General features: G+C 39.0%; 1 protein-coding gene across 1 annotated transcript in view; it reads left to right on the forward strand.

The window, feature by feature from the left end:
• Positions 1–11,967, forward strand: part of TfIIS (RNA polymerase II elongation factor) — a 33,063-nt gene extending 21,096 nt beyond the window's left edge. Inside the window, exons 6-7 of the mRNA XM_053771438.2 lie at positions 9,733–9,879; positions 10,338–11,967. Coding sequence (XP_053627413.1) covers positions 9,733–9,879; positions 10,338–10,418 — 228 coding nt within the window. The 3' untranslated portion in view covers positions 10,419–11,967. The remainder of the gene's footprint in view (positions 1–9,732; positions 9,880–10,337) is intronic.
• The last annotated feature ends 3,434 nt before the right edge of the window (positions 11,968–15,401 follow it).

Consider the following 15,401-nt stretch of genomic DNA (forward strand, 5'->3'; position numbering starts at 1 on the left):
TCTCCTATAGAGGGAGTGCCTCTCTCTAACTTGCATCATATCTTCTTTTTTCTTAATGGTACATGTCTGGAGCATACTTGTAGTGCCGTTGACCTCATCTCAAGATAATTGTTCAAATCCATGTTAATCATATCGTCTTCCCAGCATATTTCAGTAAAGTCGTGGTTTATTTAACATCACTTAATGTGTTCATTGCTGAATATACTTTCAAGACTGATTGTGTTTTGCTGCTCAAGACCAATGTGTATGCAGGTCTGAACTTTGATTAGGTTGTGGCCTGAGTTTATTTTTGACACCATTTTGTTTTGTACCAGATCTGCATTATTTATGAGCATAAGATCAATGTGCAGATGAAGTTTCTCTGCATGAAGGAAGAAGTAGAACATTTGCAAAAAATTCAGCCACTAGCACTAGCATCACAGAAGTCTGAAGCAGTGGTGAGATGCCAAATTATTAATTGTATGGAAAAGATGACCTACACAACCAATCAATATGGATTTAGAACAGGAAGTTAATTCTTGTCACCACTACTAGATCATTATGGCAAAATTATGGAGGCTTTGGAAGAAAACTAAAATGCAGATATTGTCTATACAAACTTGCTAAAGCATGTTGCAAATGCAGTCCTGGAGTGATAGCCCTTGATACAAGGCCAATAGGTATAATATGAAAGGTAGAAAGTTATATTAAATTTTCTAATAAAGCAGAGTAGCAGTAAACAAAAAATCCAATCTTAGCCAAGTAAAATGTTCATTTTCTTAAAGTGTGGTCCTGACACCATTACTATTTCTCATCCTCATTGTGTACCTAGATATAGCACTAATCACAACTTAATATCATTCTTCGTGGATGATACCAAAGTAAGCACAAAAGTTGCCTTAGTAGATGATCCAGAAAAATTCAGATAAATATCAATAAAGCCTTCCATTGTGCAGTGGAGAACATGTTCATTTGTGATAAATTCCAACTGCTCAGATACTGAAAGTATTGGATACAAAACACACACGGACCATCTCATAGAATGAAAGGAACGTGTAAAAGACTTGCATATAATCATTTCAAGAACACAATAATTCATATGCTGGAAAGGGCAGTAAAATGACAGTATGGATAATGAGAAATGTCAGTTCATGAGAAATAATGTTGTTGGTGACATTCAGATTACCTTTGTGCTCACTTTTAGAATTTTATTTGGTGTTCACAGCTCCATCCAAGGCATGAGAGATACCAGAACTGAAAAGGGTACTGAGATCTTTTGCTTCCCACATTGTGTTAATGAAGCATTTAAGCCACTTGGAATGTATAAGTAGTACTTGTACTGTACTCTCTAGAGTGAAGAAAAGACACCTGATAATATATACATTCATTAATGATACTTGAGGGCCTAGTTCCAAACCTACACACTACTATAATATACTGGAGTGATAGAGATATGAGGAAGAGTGAAATGTACCCATTGAACAGCAGGAGCACAATAAGGAAACACTTGTGTCAAGACCTGTGACCCAAGACTCTTTAACCTGCTTTCAACATGTCAGAAATATTCCCAGAACAGGTGAAATGCCTTAGATCAGCCAGACTGTGGTGGATATATGGGCCATCAGGGCACTAACAACCTTTTTGAAAATGCAATTAGTAGAAAAGCCTTGCCCAGATCAGGGTGCAAGAGTAGAAAATTTCTCAAAATTAAGCACAGATATTTATATAAAGGGAAAGGGGACAAAAGAGACTGTAAAAATTATAGAGGAATAAGTTTACTGAGTATACCAGGAAAAGTGTACGGTAGGGTTATAATTGAAAGAATTAGAGGTAAGACAGAATGTAGGATTGCAGATAAGCAAGGAGGTTTCAGAGTGGGTAGGGGATGTGTAGATCAAGTGTTTACATTGAAGCATATATGTGAACAGTATTTAGATAAAGGTAGGGAAGTTTTTATTGCATTTAAGGATTTAGAAAAGGCATATGATAGAGGAGCAATGTGGCAGATGTTGCAAGTATATGGAATAGGTGGTAAGTTATTAAATGCTGTAAAGAGTTTTTATGAGGATAGTGAGGCTCAGGTTAGGGTGTGTAGAAGAGAGGGAGACTACTTCCCTGTAAAAGTAGGTCTTAGACTGGGATGTGTAATGTCACCATGGTTGTTTAATATATTTATAGATGGGGTTGTAAAGGAAGTAAATGCTAGGGTGTTTGGGAGAGGGGTGGGATTAAATTTTGGGGAATCAAATTCAAAATGGGAATTGACACAATTACTTTTTGCTGATGATACTGTGCTTATGGGAGATTCTAAAGAAAAATTGCAAAGGTTAGTGGATGAGTTTGGGAATGTGTGTAAAGGTAGAAAGTTGAAAGTGAACATAGAAAAGAGTAAGGTGATGAGGGTATCAAATGATTTAGATAAAGAAAAATTGGATATCAAATTGGGGAGGAGGAGTATGGAAGAAGTGAATGTTTTCAGATACTTGGGAGTTGACGTGTCGGCGGATGGATTTATGAAGGATGAGGTTAATCATAGAATTGATGAGGGAAAAAAGGTGAGTGGTGCGTTGAGGTATATGTGGAGTCAAAAAACGTTACCTATGGAGGCAAAGAAGGGAATGTATGAAAGTATAGTAGTACCAACACTCTTATATAGGTGTGAAGCTTGGGTGGTAAATGCAGCAGCGAGGAGACGGTTGGAGGCAGTGGAGATGTCCTGTTTAAGGGCAATGTGTGGTGTAAATATTATGCAGAAAATTCGGAGTGTGGAAATTAGAAAAAGGTGTGGAGTTAATAAAAGTATTAGGCAGAGGGCAGAAGAGGGGTTGTTGAGGTGGTTTGGTCATTTAGAGAGAATGGATCGAAGTAGAATGACATGGAAAGCATATAAATCTATAGGGGAAGGAAGGCGGGGTAGGGGTCGTCCTCGAAAGGGTTGGAGAGAGGGGGTAAAGGAGGTTTTGTGGGCAAGGGGCTTGGACTTCCAGTAAGGGTGCATGAGCGTGTTAGATAGGAGTGAATGGAGACGAATGGTACTTGGGACCTGACGATCTGTTGGAGTGTGAGCAGGGTAATATTTAGTGAAGGGATTCAGGGAAACCGGTTATTTTCATATAGTCGGACTTGAGTCCTGGAAATGGGAAGTACAATGCCTGCACTTTAAAGGAGGGGTTTGGGATATTGGCAGTTTGGAGGGATTTGTTGTGTATCTTTATATGTGCATGCTTCTAAACTGTTGTATTCTGAGCACCTCTGCAAAAACAGTGATAATGTGTGACTGTGGTGAAAGTGTTGAATGATGATGAAAGTATTTTCGTTTTGGGGATTTTCTTTCTTTTTTGGGTCACCCTTCCTCGGTGGGAGACGGCCGACTTGTTGAAAAAAAAAAAAAAATTAACAGATAAGCTGAGTTATATTTGTTTTATTTTGTTACTTTTTTACCATATGCTTAGACATTTTGTGTATATTCATGTTATTCATAGGTGTTGGGCTCACATTTGTTTGGTAAAGATTGGTCAAAAACTGCTGATATAAGAAAAAAAATAAGTTTGTCTTTTGGGCAGCAGGTGTTCATCAGGCGAGGTGAGGTAGCAACTTTGCTTACGCCACCATCTTTTCTCTCTCCCATTTCAGGCACAGAGAAACATTCACTTTTTTTTTTTTTTAACACAGGCTGTCTCCCACTGATGTAGGATGACATGAAAAAGAAACTTTCACCATCATTCAATCCATCGCTGTCTTGCCAGAAGCAAGCTAATATCACAGTTCAGATGCTCCCCCTATGCTGCAGATATCCCCACCTTCATCTTCAGAGTGCAGGCACTGTACTTCCCATCTCCAGGACTCTATTCCAGCTAGTTGGTTTTCTTGAATGTCTTCACAAAATGTTACCTTGCTCACACTCCAGCAGTTCATCAAGTTCCAAAAACCATTTGCCTCCACTCCTATCTAACATGCTCACACATGCCTGTTGGATGTCCAGGCTCTTTGCCCACAAAACCTCCTCTACCCTCTCTCTCCAACTTTTCCTAGGACAACCAGTACCTTCCTTCCACTACAGATTTATACACTCTCCAAGTCATCCTATTTTACTTTATCCTCTCTAAATGTCAAAATCTCCTCAACTCCTCATAAACCCTCTGGATAATACTTTTAGTAACTCTGCAAAATGCAGCTGTGATAACTCTCATTTTGTATCAGATTCTGCATATTTTAATCCCACACACCTCTCAACACCCTAGTATTCACTTTTACAGCCCCATATATTCCAGCACCTTATGCCCTTACCATAACAGTGTGTGGTATGTGAAGGGAAGTGGAATGCATAGCATGATTTATGAAGATGTGGAGTGCAGTGTGAATTTGATATGGTAGCAGCTGTTAGCGTGTAGTACATGGTCAGTGGGTGAGGTGAAGCAACAACTCTGTGTACACCATCGCATTTCCTTATTCCCAACCTGGGCACACACGTTACTAAATGTCCAGGCATCTTATACCCTCCACTATAACAGTGAGTGGCTAGGGAAAGGGATGAAATGCATGACATTGGATGTGTTGTGGGATGTGCAGTACAGTGTGAGGGAGTGGGCAGTATAGCATAGTGTGGGGGTAATGGAGCAGTGTAGGGGTGAAGTACTGTATGTTTCAGGGGAGTACAGTAAGGTGGGTGGATGTGGTGGAGAGCTGGAATACAGTGGATGGATGGAGAGAAAATATACAGTAATGGCATCAGATATAATTGGGGAGAGAGGGGGAAGTTAGGGAATAGGAGAGAGGTAACACTGGTCAACAGTTTTTGAAACATTGTATGCTTCTTTTTCTGTCTCATAAACACGCTAAGATAACAGGGATATCTTGCTACTCCTACTTACACTTTGGTCACACTTCACAGACACGCACATGCATATATATATATACATACATCTAGGTTTTTCTCCTTTTTCTAAATAGCTCTTGTTCTTTTTATTTCTTCTATTGTCCATGGGGAAGTGGAAAAGAATCTTTCCTCCGTAAGCCATGCGTGTCGTATGAGGCGACTAAAATGCCGGGAGCAATGGGCTAGTAACCCCTTCTCCTGTATACAATTACTAAAAAAGAGAAGAAGAAAAACTTTATAAAACTGGGTTGCTTAAATGTGCGTGGATGTAGTGCGGATGACAAGAAACAGATGATTGCTGATGTTATGAATGAAAAGAAGTTGGATGTCCTGGCCCTAAGCGAAACAAAGCTGAAGGGGGTAGGAGAGTTTCAGTGGGGGGAAATAAATGGGATTAAATCTGGAGTATCTGAGAGAGTTAGAGCAAAGGAAGGGGTAGCAGTAATGTTAAATGATCAGTTATGGAAGGAGAAAAGAGAATATGAATGTGTAAATTCAAGAATTATGTGGATTAAAGTCAAGGTTGGATGCGAGAAGTGGGTCATAATAAGCGTGTATGCACCTGGAGAAGAGAGGAATGCAGAGGAGAGAGAGAGATTTTGGGAGATGTTAAGTGAATGTATAGGAGCCTTTGAACCAAGTGAGAGAGTAATTGTGGTAGGGGACTTGAATGCTAAAGTAGGAGAAACTTTTAGAGAGGGTGTGGTAGGTAAGTTTGGGGTGCCAGGTGTAAATGATAATGGGAGCCCTTTGATTGAACTTTGTATAGAAAGGGGTTTAGTTATAGGTAATACATATTTTAAGAAAAAGAGGATAAATAAGTATACACGATATGATGTAGGGCAAAATGACAGTAGTTTGTTGGATTATGTATTGGTAGATAAAAGACTGTTGAGTAGACTTCAGGATGTACATGTTTATAGAGGGGCCACAGATATATCAGATCACTTTCTAGTTGTAGCTACACTGAGAGTAAAAGGTAGATGGGATACAAGGAGAATAGAAGCATCAGGGAAGAGAGAGGTGAAGGTTTATAAACTAAAAGAGGAGGCAGTTAGGGTAAGATATAAACAGCTATTGGAGGATAGATGGGCTAATGAGAGCATAGGCAATGGGGTCGAAGAGGTATGGGGTAGGTTTAAAAATGTAGTGTTAGAGTGTTCAGCAGAAGTTTGTGGTTACAGGAAAGTGGGTGCAGGAGGGAAGAGGAGCGATTGGTGGAATGATGATGTAAAGAGAGTAGTAAGGGAGAAAAAGTTAGCATATGAGAAGTTTTTACAAAGTAGAAGTGATGCAAGGAGGGAAGAGTATATGGAGAAAAAGAGAGAAGTTAAGAGAGTGGTGAAGCAATGTAAAAAGAGAGCAAATGAGAGAGTGGGTGAGATGTTATCAACAAATTTTGTTGAAAATAAGAAAAAGTTTTGGAGTGAGATTAACAAGTTAAGAAAGCCTAGAGAACAAATGGATTTGTCAGTTAAAAATAGGAGAGGAGAGTTATTAAATGGAGAGTTAGAGGTATTGGGAAGATGGAAGGAATATTTTGAGGAATTGTTAAATGTTGATGAAGATAGGGAAGCTGTGATTTCGTGTATAGGGCAAGGAGGAATAACATCTTGTAGGAGTGAGGAAGAGCCAGTTGTGAGTGTGGGGGAAGTTCGTGAGGCAGTAGGCAAAATGAAAGGGGGTAAGGCAGCCGGGATTGATGGGATAAAGATAGAAATGTTAAAAGCAGGTGGGGATATAGTTTTGGAGTGGTTGGTGCAATTATTTAATAAATGTATGGAAGAGGGTAAGGTACCTAGGGATTGGCAGAGAGCATGCATAGTTCCTTTGTATAAAGGCAAAGGGGATAAAAGAGAGTGCAAAAATTATAGGGGGATAAGTCTGTTGAGTGTACCTGGTAAAGTGTATGGTAGAGTTATAATTGAAAGAATTAAGAGTAAGACGGAGAATAGGATAGCAGATGAACAAGGAGGCTTTAGGAAAGGTAGGGGGTGTGTGGACCAGGTGTTTACAGTGAAACATATAAGTGAACAGTATTTAGATAAGGCTAAAGAGGTCTTTGTGGCATTTATGGATTTGGAAAAGGCATATGACAGGGTGGATAGGGGGGCAATGTGGCAGATGTTGCAAGTGTATGGTGTAGGAGGTAGGTTACTGAAAGCAGTGAAGAGTTTTTACGAGGATAGTGAGGCTCAAGTTAGAGTATGTAGGAAAGAAGGAAATTTTTTCCCAGTAAAAGTAGGCCTTAGACAAGGATGTGTGATGTCACCGTGGTTGTTTAATATATTTATAGATGGGGTTGTAAGAGAAGTAAATGCGAGGGTCTTGGCAAGAGGCGTGGAGTTAAAAGATAAAGAATCACACACAAAGTGGGAGTTGTCACAGCTGCTCTTTGCTGATGACACTGTGCTCTTGGGAGATTCTGAAGAGAAGTTGCAGAGATTGGTGGATGAATTTGGTAGGGTGTGCAAAAGAAGAAAATTAAAGGTGAATACAGGAAAGAGTAAGGTTATGAGGATAACAAAAAGATTAGGTGATGAAAGATTGAATATCAGATTGGAGGGAGAGAGTATGGAGGAGGTGAATGTATTCAGATATTTGGGAGTGGACGTGTCAGCGGATGGGTCTATGAAAGATGAGGTGAATCATAGAATTGATGAGGGAAAAAGAGTGAGTGGTGCACTTAGGAGTCTGTGGAGACAAAGAACTTTGTCCTTGGAGGCAAAGAGGGGAATGTATGAGAGTATAGTTTTACCAACGCTCTTATATGGGTGTGAAGCGTGGGTGATGAATGTTGCAGCGAGGAGAAGGCTGGAGGCAGTGGAGATGTCATGTCTGAGGGCAATGTGTGGTGTGAATATAATGCAGAGAATTCGTAGTTTGGAAGTTAGGAGGAGGTGCGGGATTACCAAAACTGTTGTCCAGAGGGCTGAGGAAGGGTTGTTGAGGTGGTTCGGACATGTAGAGAGAATGGAGCGAAACAGAATGACTTCAAGAGTGTATCAGTCTGTAGTGGAAGGAAGGCGGGGTAGGGGTCGGCCTAGGAAGGGTTGGAGGGAGGGGGTAAAGGAGGTTTTGTGTGCGAGGGGCTTGGACTTCCAGCAGGCATGCGTGAGCGTGTTTGATAGGAGTGAATGGAGACAAATGGTTTTTAATACTTGACGTGCTGTTGGAGTGTGAGCAAAGTAACATTTATGAAGGGATTCAGGGAAACCGGCAGGCCGGACTTGAGTCCTGGAGATGGGAAGTACAGTGCCTGCACTCTGAAGGAGGGGTGTTAATGTTGCAGTTTAAAAACTGTAGTGTAAAGCACCCTTCTGGCAAGACAGTGATGGAGTGAATGATGGTGAAAGTTTTTCTTTTTCGGGCCACCCTGCCTTGGTGGGAATCGGCCGGTGTGATAATAAAAAAAAATGTATGCTTCTTAAATGAGATTAATTAATTCTTATGTATTTTCATGTCCTGAATCCAAATATCACCTTATAAAATGCTTATTGGCTATAGATTTAAAGATATGAGACGTGTAATATTTGATTATTTTATTACAACATACAATGTGTGTCAGTATATTTTAAACTCTAATCTGTACCTACTCTCTGCCTTTTTGCTTGATGCTTGTAGTGGGCTGAAGAATCATCTTCAATGTCCTGCAATAGTCTGCAAGCATTCTTGTGCCCCATTTGCCCTGGTACCATTTTTCCATGGTTGAAATATCTTGGTGAAACCTTTCACCATGTTCGTCATTAACTGCCCCACAGTTCGCTGGAAAAAAGTCTAAATGTGAGTCGAAAAAGTGGATTTTAACTCATATATTACATCCTATGTTCTTGTAAGCCGTGATGAGGTTTTCCACAATTCTTCATAGTTGCCTTCCCTTCTGTTTCTGAGAAATCCTTTCGCCACTAACTTGAATGCTTCTCAAGCAGCTTTTCCCACCCCATGAAGGTCTGCTTCAAAGTCACCATCTTTAAGAAGCTCTCAAATCTGAGGACCATTGAAAACTCCCTCTTATCTTAGCGTTGCTCAGTGAGGGGAATTTTGATGTTAAATACTTGAATCCCTGACCGGATTTGTCCATAGCTTTTACAATGTTTTTCATGAGCCCCAGTTTTATGTGTAGCGGTGGTAGCAAAATTTTGTTTGGTTCAGTGAGAAGTGGATGTTGAACATTTTTCATCCCAGCCTCCAATGATTGACGAGGTGGCCAGTCTCTGTTGATGTAGTGGGAACCTCTTGCACGCAAGCCTGTTGGAACCTGTTGTGACACAAAGGTGTATATTATTGAAAAGTAGAGCTAACAAACAATTTTAACCATGATATTTGTTATCAGTGACCTAAAATTAGTTGGAAATTGCTACTCTGGTCTCGGAAGCATTTTGGTTGTTTACCAGTTTTATGGGAGGGAGGGAGGGGAAGGAAAGGAAAGGGAAGAGAAGAGGAGACTTATAAGTACTGTGCAATGTTTAAATTTATTGTTTAAAAATAAATAAAATGGTATAAGGATTATTATAGCATGGAATGCTTTTCTGAATATTACATAGCTGTGTGTGCGAAACAGGCTCTGAATTTCAAACAATGAACTTGCAAACAATTTTCAGGAATACATTGATATCATTAGTAGGGGATGTGCTGTACTCCTGAAGCATCTGCTTGCTCTTTAACATACTTATTTATTATGGAATTTTGAAGAAAATAAAATAAAGATAATACAAAGAAACAAGACTAAAATTCTTACTTTATTTCTCATGAGATATGCCAGGGTAAGGGGCTGGCAACCAAGAGTTAACATTTTTTAATTGTTCTTGGTATTGTAATGCCGTTGGTTTTACCTTCAGAATTTCTAATGGATAATTAACTGGTGTCAATAATTACAGGAAATGGCTAGTGCTGAAATGAAGGCTCTACGAGAGAAGTTTACAAAAGAAGCCATTGATGACCATCAGCTTGCAATGGCTCAGGGCACAAAAACAGATTTGCTCAAATGTGGCAAATGTGGACACCGAGAGTGCACATATAACCAGGTAGTTGTCAGTTTTACATATTTTCCTAAGTTGGGTATATTTAATGTAAGTGGTGTTTGTTTTTACATTTATAAACGGAATTTTTAAATACTACTTTCAAGCAAATTAATGTAATTTAATTGCATGTATTTTTTATGTAGAATGACTGCATAGACTTTTGCTTGCTAGATTTGAACATTTTAAAATGAACTGAATGTGACATTCAGATACACGACATTTTCTCAGTAAACTTTTAAGACACGCAGTAGATGTTCTGACTCTCATTCTGTTCTACCCTGCCTTGATTATGTCTTCCCATCTAGAAGCCACAGAATGCTGTTGTATAATGCATTCATCAGATTGAGATTTGTGGTGTGTTGAATTTCATTCAATATTCCAGCTAATTTTTTTCTATTATTTTGTACAGCACAGGAGTCACAAATTTTAATTCACTAATAAGAACTTGTATTTCTGAACAGATGCAGACCAGAAGTTCTGATGAACCTATGACCACATTTGTGTTGTGCAATCATTGCGGTAATCGCTGGAAGTTCTGCTGAACAAGTCTGCTGGAACCAAATATGCCCCAAAGGATTTCTTTTGTTTTTGTAGAGAACTTGTTAATCATTGGTTGTTCCCAAAACTAAATACAGTATATGATTTGTGATGACCAACTTCAGCCTTAGGATAGTTCTGTTGCACATAGTCTTGTACTTGTTTGTGTAACTGAACTGAGCTGCTTTAAAAGTGGTCCATTAAGGCTCATTCCTCATGCTCTTGACTTAAAATTATTTTTCAAAGTTCATGTCAATTATTCCAAGGTTGAAATAACTGAATTGTTTGAAAATAGACTGTACAAATATGTGAAGAAATTTTTCTAGTTTTTAACAACTGCCATATAACTGTAGACATCATTATATTTTGAATTACTTCATGTCAAATAGTTATAATTTGTAGTAATAAATCGTGTGAATCACTTCTATGTATTCCATCTTAAGTAATTTAACACTGAAACGTATATACCATGGTGTTTAGCGATGCATTAGGTAAGACTTAGAATTGGAAGATTCTGCATTGTGCAGTGATAACCCTCTTAGCATAGGAGGGCATATGTTGTATAAATATGGTGAGCAGGTGTATTGACATTTCATGAGGTTAAAAAAAGTTTACATTTGTATAGTTATGTGCTGTTGATAGAGCATAAATTTAATATTAGTTTTATATATGGCTATGTGAGCATATTAGGTGCAGATCTGGTTGCTCACTATTCTTGAGCTTTTACTATATGTTATAAGTTTTTCAGGCCCCAGTAGTATCCATCCCATTGATTGAAGTTCTATTAGGAAATAATAGAGAATTATTCTTAGTTTAAGTGTTTTATAAAAGTTTTATTTTTCATTTTGTCCTGAAAGGTATGTGTAACAATTTCCTTAAGTAAGGTTTACCTTCCTTCATTCTCATATTTGTGCTATCACCCTGATGTTTTAGTTACTCTAGTATTTGCTTGATGGTGGGCCCATATGGTCCTTTCTATTTATTCTGGGTTGGAAGTTAATATTTGAATGAGAATACAACTGATACTTGACTTAGATTTTCAGATTTATTAATCTGATGTCATTGTGATGCAGCTGGTCAGAATTTAATTTTTTATTAATAAAAACTACTTGTATATGGATTACTTTAAAACTGGTATTGTACATTATTATTCCAGAATAAACTGAGAAAAAACTTGTATGAAATTTACCATCAAGAAGCTGCATATATTTATCAAAACATATCCCTATGCTATACAGATGATAAAATAATTTTTTGAATGTTAGACATGCTTTTCATGTTAATAATACTTTTCATTTCAGAATGTAGCATATTTATGCCTGTTGTCCTATATACATATACTTTTGGAAGTTAGAATCTTTTTTTTTTCTTCATTGTCATTACAATAAAGTCATATTCTTGAAATTTGTACTTAAAACATTTTATGGATATGTAGGACCAAATTTTTTTACTTTTAACATTGAAATATTTCCAGTCTTAATGCTTGAATTACTAGAAGTAGTACAGTTTTCATATCTTGAGTACTGTGTTCTTACCAATACAATTGTACCTGTAGATATTTGTTTTATTTTTCTCTCCAAAAAATCTATAATTTCTAAATTAAATAGTAGATACTACATGTAGCCAGTTAAGGGTGGATAGTTCCCAGAGATAGAAAGAATTAAGGAAAATAAATAGTAAATGGCTATAGTGTCTATGAATCTAAATCTCCAAATCTCTCTAATTATTACTAAAATTGGTTTCTTAGTAAAGAATCTTTTGCTCCTTGCTCTTGTCAGCCTGTTTTCCTTGCTTTTCACATATGCTCATCCTTGGCCCTTTTTATCCTACTGAGAGATACTTTGTCCTCTCGTTTATTTTTTCATTTGGTTGTGCCAAAACATTATATATATATATATATATTTTTTTTTTTTTCCAACAAGTCAGTCGTCTCCCACCGAGGCAGGGTGACCCAAAAAAGAAAGAAAATCCCCAAAAAGAAAATACTTTCATCATCATTCAACACTTTCACCACACTCACACATTATCACTGCTTTTGCAGAGGTGCTCAGAATACAACAGTTTAGAAGCATATACGTATAAAGATACACAACATATCCCTCCAAACTGCCAATATCCCAAACCCCTCCTTTAAAGTGCAGGCATTGTACTTCCCATTTCCAAGACTCGAGTCCGACTATATGAAAATAACCGGTTTCCCTGAATCCCTTCACTAAATATTACCCTGCTCACACTCCAACAGATCATCAGGTCCCAAGTATCATTCGTCTCCATTCACTCCTATCTAACACGCTCATGCACGCTTGCTGGAAGTCCAAGCCCCTCGCCCACAAAACCTCCTTTACCCCCTTTTTCCAACCCTTTCGAGGATGACCCCTACCCCTCTTTCCTTCCCCTATAGATTTATATGCTTTCCATGTCATTCTACTTTGATCCATTCTCTCTAAATGACCAAACCACATCAACAACCCCTCTTCTGCCCTCTGACTAATGCTTTTATTAACTCACACCTTCTCCTAATTTCCACACTCCGAATTTTCTGCATAATATTTACACCACACATTGCCCTTAGACAGGACATCTCCACTGTCTCCAACCGTCTCCTCGCTGCTGCATTTACCACCCAAGCTTCACATCCATATAAGAGTGTTGGTACTACTATACTTTCATACATTCCCTTCTTTGCCTCCATAGATAACGTTTTTTGACTCCACATATACCTCAACGCACCTCTCACCTTTTTTCCCTCATCAATTCTATGATTAACCTCATCCTTCATAAATCCATCCACCGACACGTCAACTCCCAAGTATCTGAAAACATTCACTTCTTCCATACTCCTTCTCCCCAATTTGATATGCAATTTTTCTTTATCTAAATCATTTGATACCCTCATTACCTTACTCTTTTCTATGTTCACTTTCAACTTTCTACCTTTACACACATTCTCAAACTCAAACTCAAACATTATTACACATATGTATTGTACCAGTGTTGCAAGAGTCCTCCAATTGTTATAAAAGTTAAAAAACAAAAATCCATATACGTATATTTCACATAAGGGCCACAGAATTTTTTTTTCAACACTAGCTGTTTCCCACCCGGGTAGGGCCGCCCCCCCCACACACACACACAGTCACACACTCACACACTCACACACTCACACTCACTCACACACATACTCACACACTCACACTCACACACTCACACTCACACACTCACACTCACACACTCTCACTCTCACTCACACTCACACTCTCTCTCTCTCTCTCTCTCTCTCTCTCTCTCTCTCTCTCTCTCTCACACTCTCTCTCTCACACTCTCTCTCTCTCTCTCTCTCTCTCTCTCTCTCTCTCTCTCTCTCTCTCTCTCACACACTCTCTCTCACTCACACTCTCTCTCTCACTCACACTCTCTCTCTCACTCACACTCTCTCACTCACTCACACTCCCTCTCTCACGCACACTCCCTCACTCTCTCACTCTCTCTCTCTCTCTCTCTCTCTCTCACACACACACACACACACACACTCTCACACTCTCTCACACTCTCACACTCTCTCTAAAACTTGCTATCACTTCATTGTCTTGCCAGAGGCATGATGACATCACTACTCAGATGCTCCTCGAAACTGTAATATCCCCCACTCCTTCAGAATGCAAGCACTACTACTAAATTCCAGGACTCGAGTCCGGCTAACCAGTTTCCTTGAATCTCTTCATAAGTGTGCTGTATAGTCCTTGTGGCTTAGCACTTCTTTTTGATTATAATAATAATCTTCATAAGTGTTTCCTTGTTCACACTCCAGCAGCACATATCCACATAAACCACTTGCCTCCACTCCTAACGAACAAGCTCACTTATGCCTGGTGGATGTCCAAGCCCCTCACACAAAACCTCCTTTAGCTCTTCCTCCAACCTTTCCTAGGATGACCCCTTCCCTGCTTTCCCTTTCCCTCCGCTCTAGAAGTCAATCTTATTTTGTTCCATCTTTCGTAAATGTCCAAACCACCTCAACAACGCCGCCTCAGCCCTCGGAATAATATTTTCAGCAACCCTGCACCACCTCATCTCCAAACTACGAATGCTCTGCATGATATTCACACTACACATTGCCCTCAGACAAGGCATCTCTGCTGCCTTCAGTTTCCTCCTTGTTGCAGCATTTAAAACCCATGCTTCACACCCATATAAGAGTGTTGGTACCACTACATTCTGGTACATTCTTCTTTTTGCCTCTATGGATAAAGTTCTTTGCCTGTACAGATACCTTAATGTGCCACCCACCTTTTTATCCTCATCTGTTTTATAGTTCACTTCATCTTTTATAGACCTGTCTGCCTACAAGTCCACCCCCAGATATCTGAACACATTTACTTGCTCTGTACTCCCTGTACCCAATCTTTCATTATCTAAATTTTTTGTTTTCTTAATACCTTCATCCTTCATTTTGTGGTTAATTTTATGCTCTTTCCACTAACTCCTCTTGCATATTGCTAAATAGGGTGCTATTCTTAGAAATTCAGTCTTACCTATAATATTCTCATTTTTCAGATTTCATTAACTTGGCTTCCACCTTTGACATTACTGGACTATGCTTAGCCAGTTCCATTGATGTGGCAGATACTGGGGCGTCACTGCTTGGGTTTTCCTGGGGCTACACCTGTCTCCTGACCTTCATTCCAAACCTATCCACAATACTGGATTTTAACTTTCATTTTGATGAGCCCTATAAGGTACCTTTTATACTTCTTGAACATAAACTGTGATTATGATGCCGGCCTATGGAGACAAGGCCAGATGATGTACATATTCTTATGCTGCTACACTTGCACTCTTGTGCACTCGCTTTTCTGCTTCCATCTCTTCAGTTGCATCTGAACTGACTGCATTCACCTCTTTAGTGGTAAACTGCAGTGAACCACTCATAGGTAACGGTGGGTGGTGGGGTGCTACCCCTCCTTTTATTGACGTTCCTTTTTTTAGCT

This window comes from Cherax quadricarinatus, chromosome 5, assembly GCF_038502225.1.
Source record: "Cherax quadricarinatus isolate ZL_2023a chromosome 5, ASM3850222v1, whole genome shotgun sequence".
NCBI lineage: Eukaryota > Metazoa > Arthropoda > Malacostraca > Decapoda > Parastacidae > Cherax > Cherax quadricarinatus.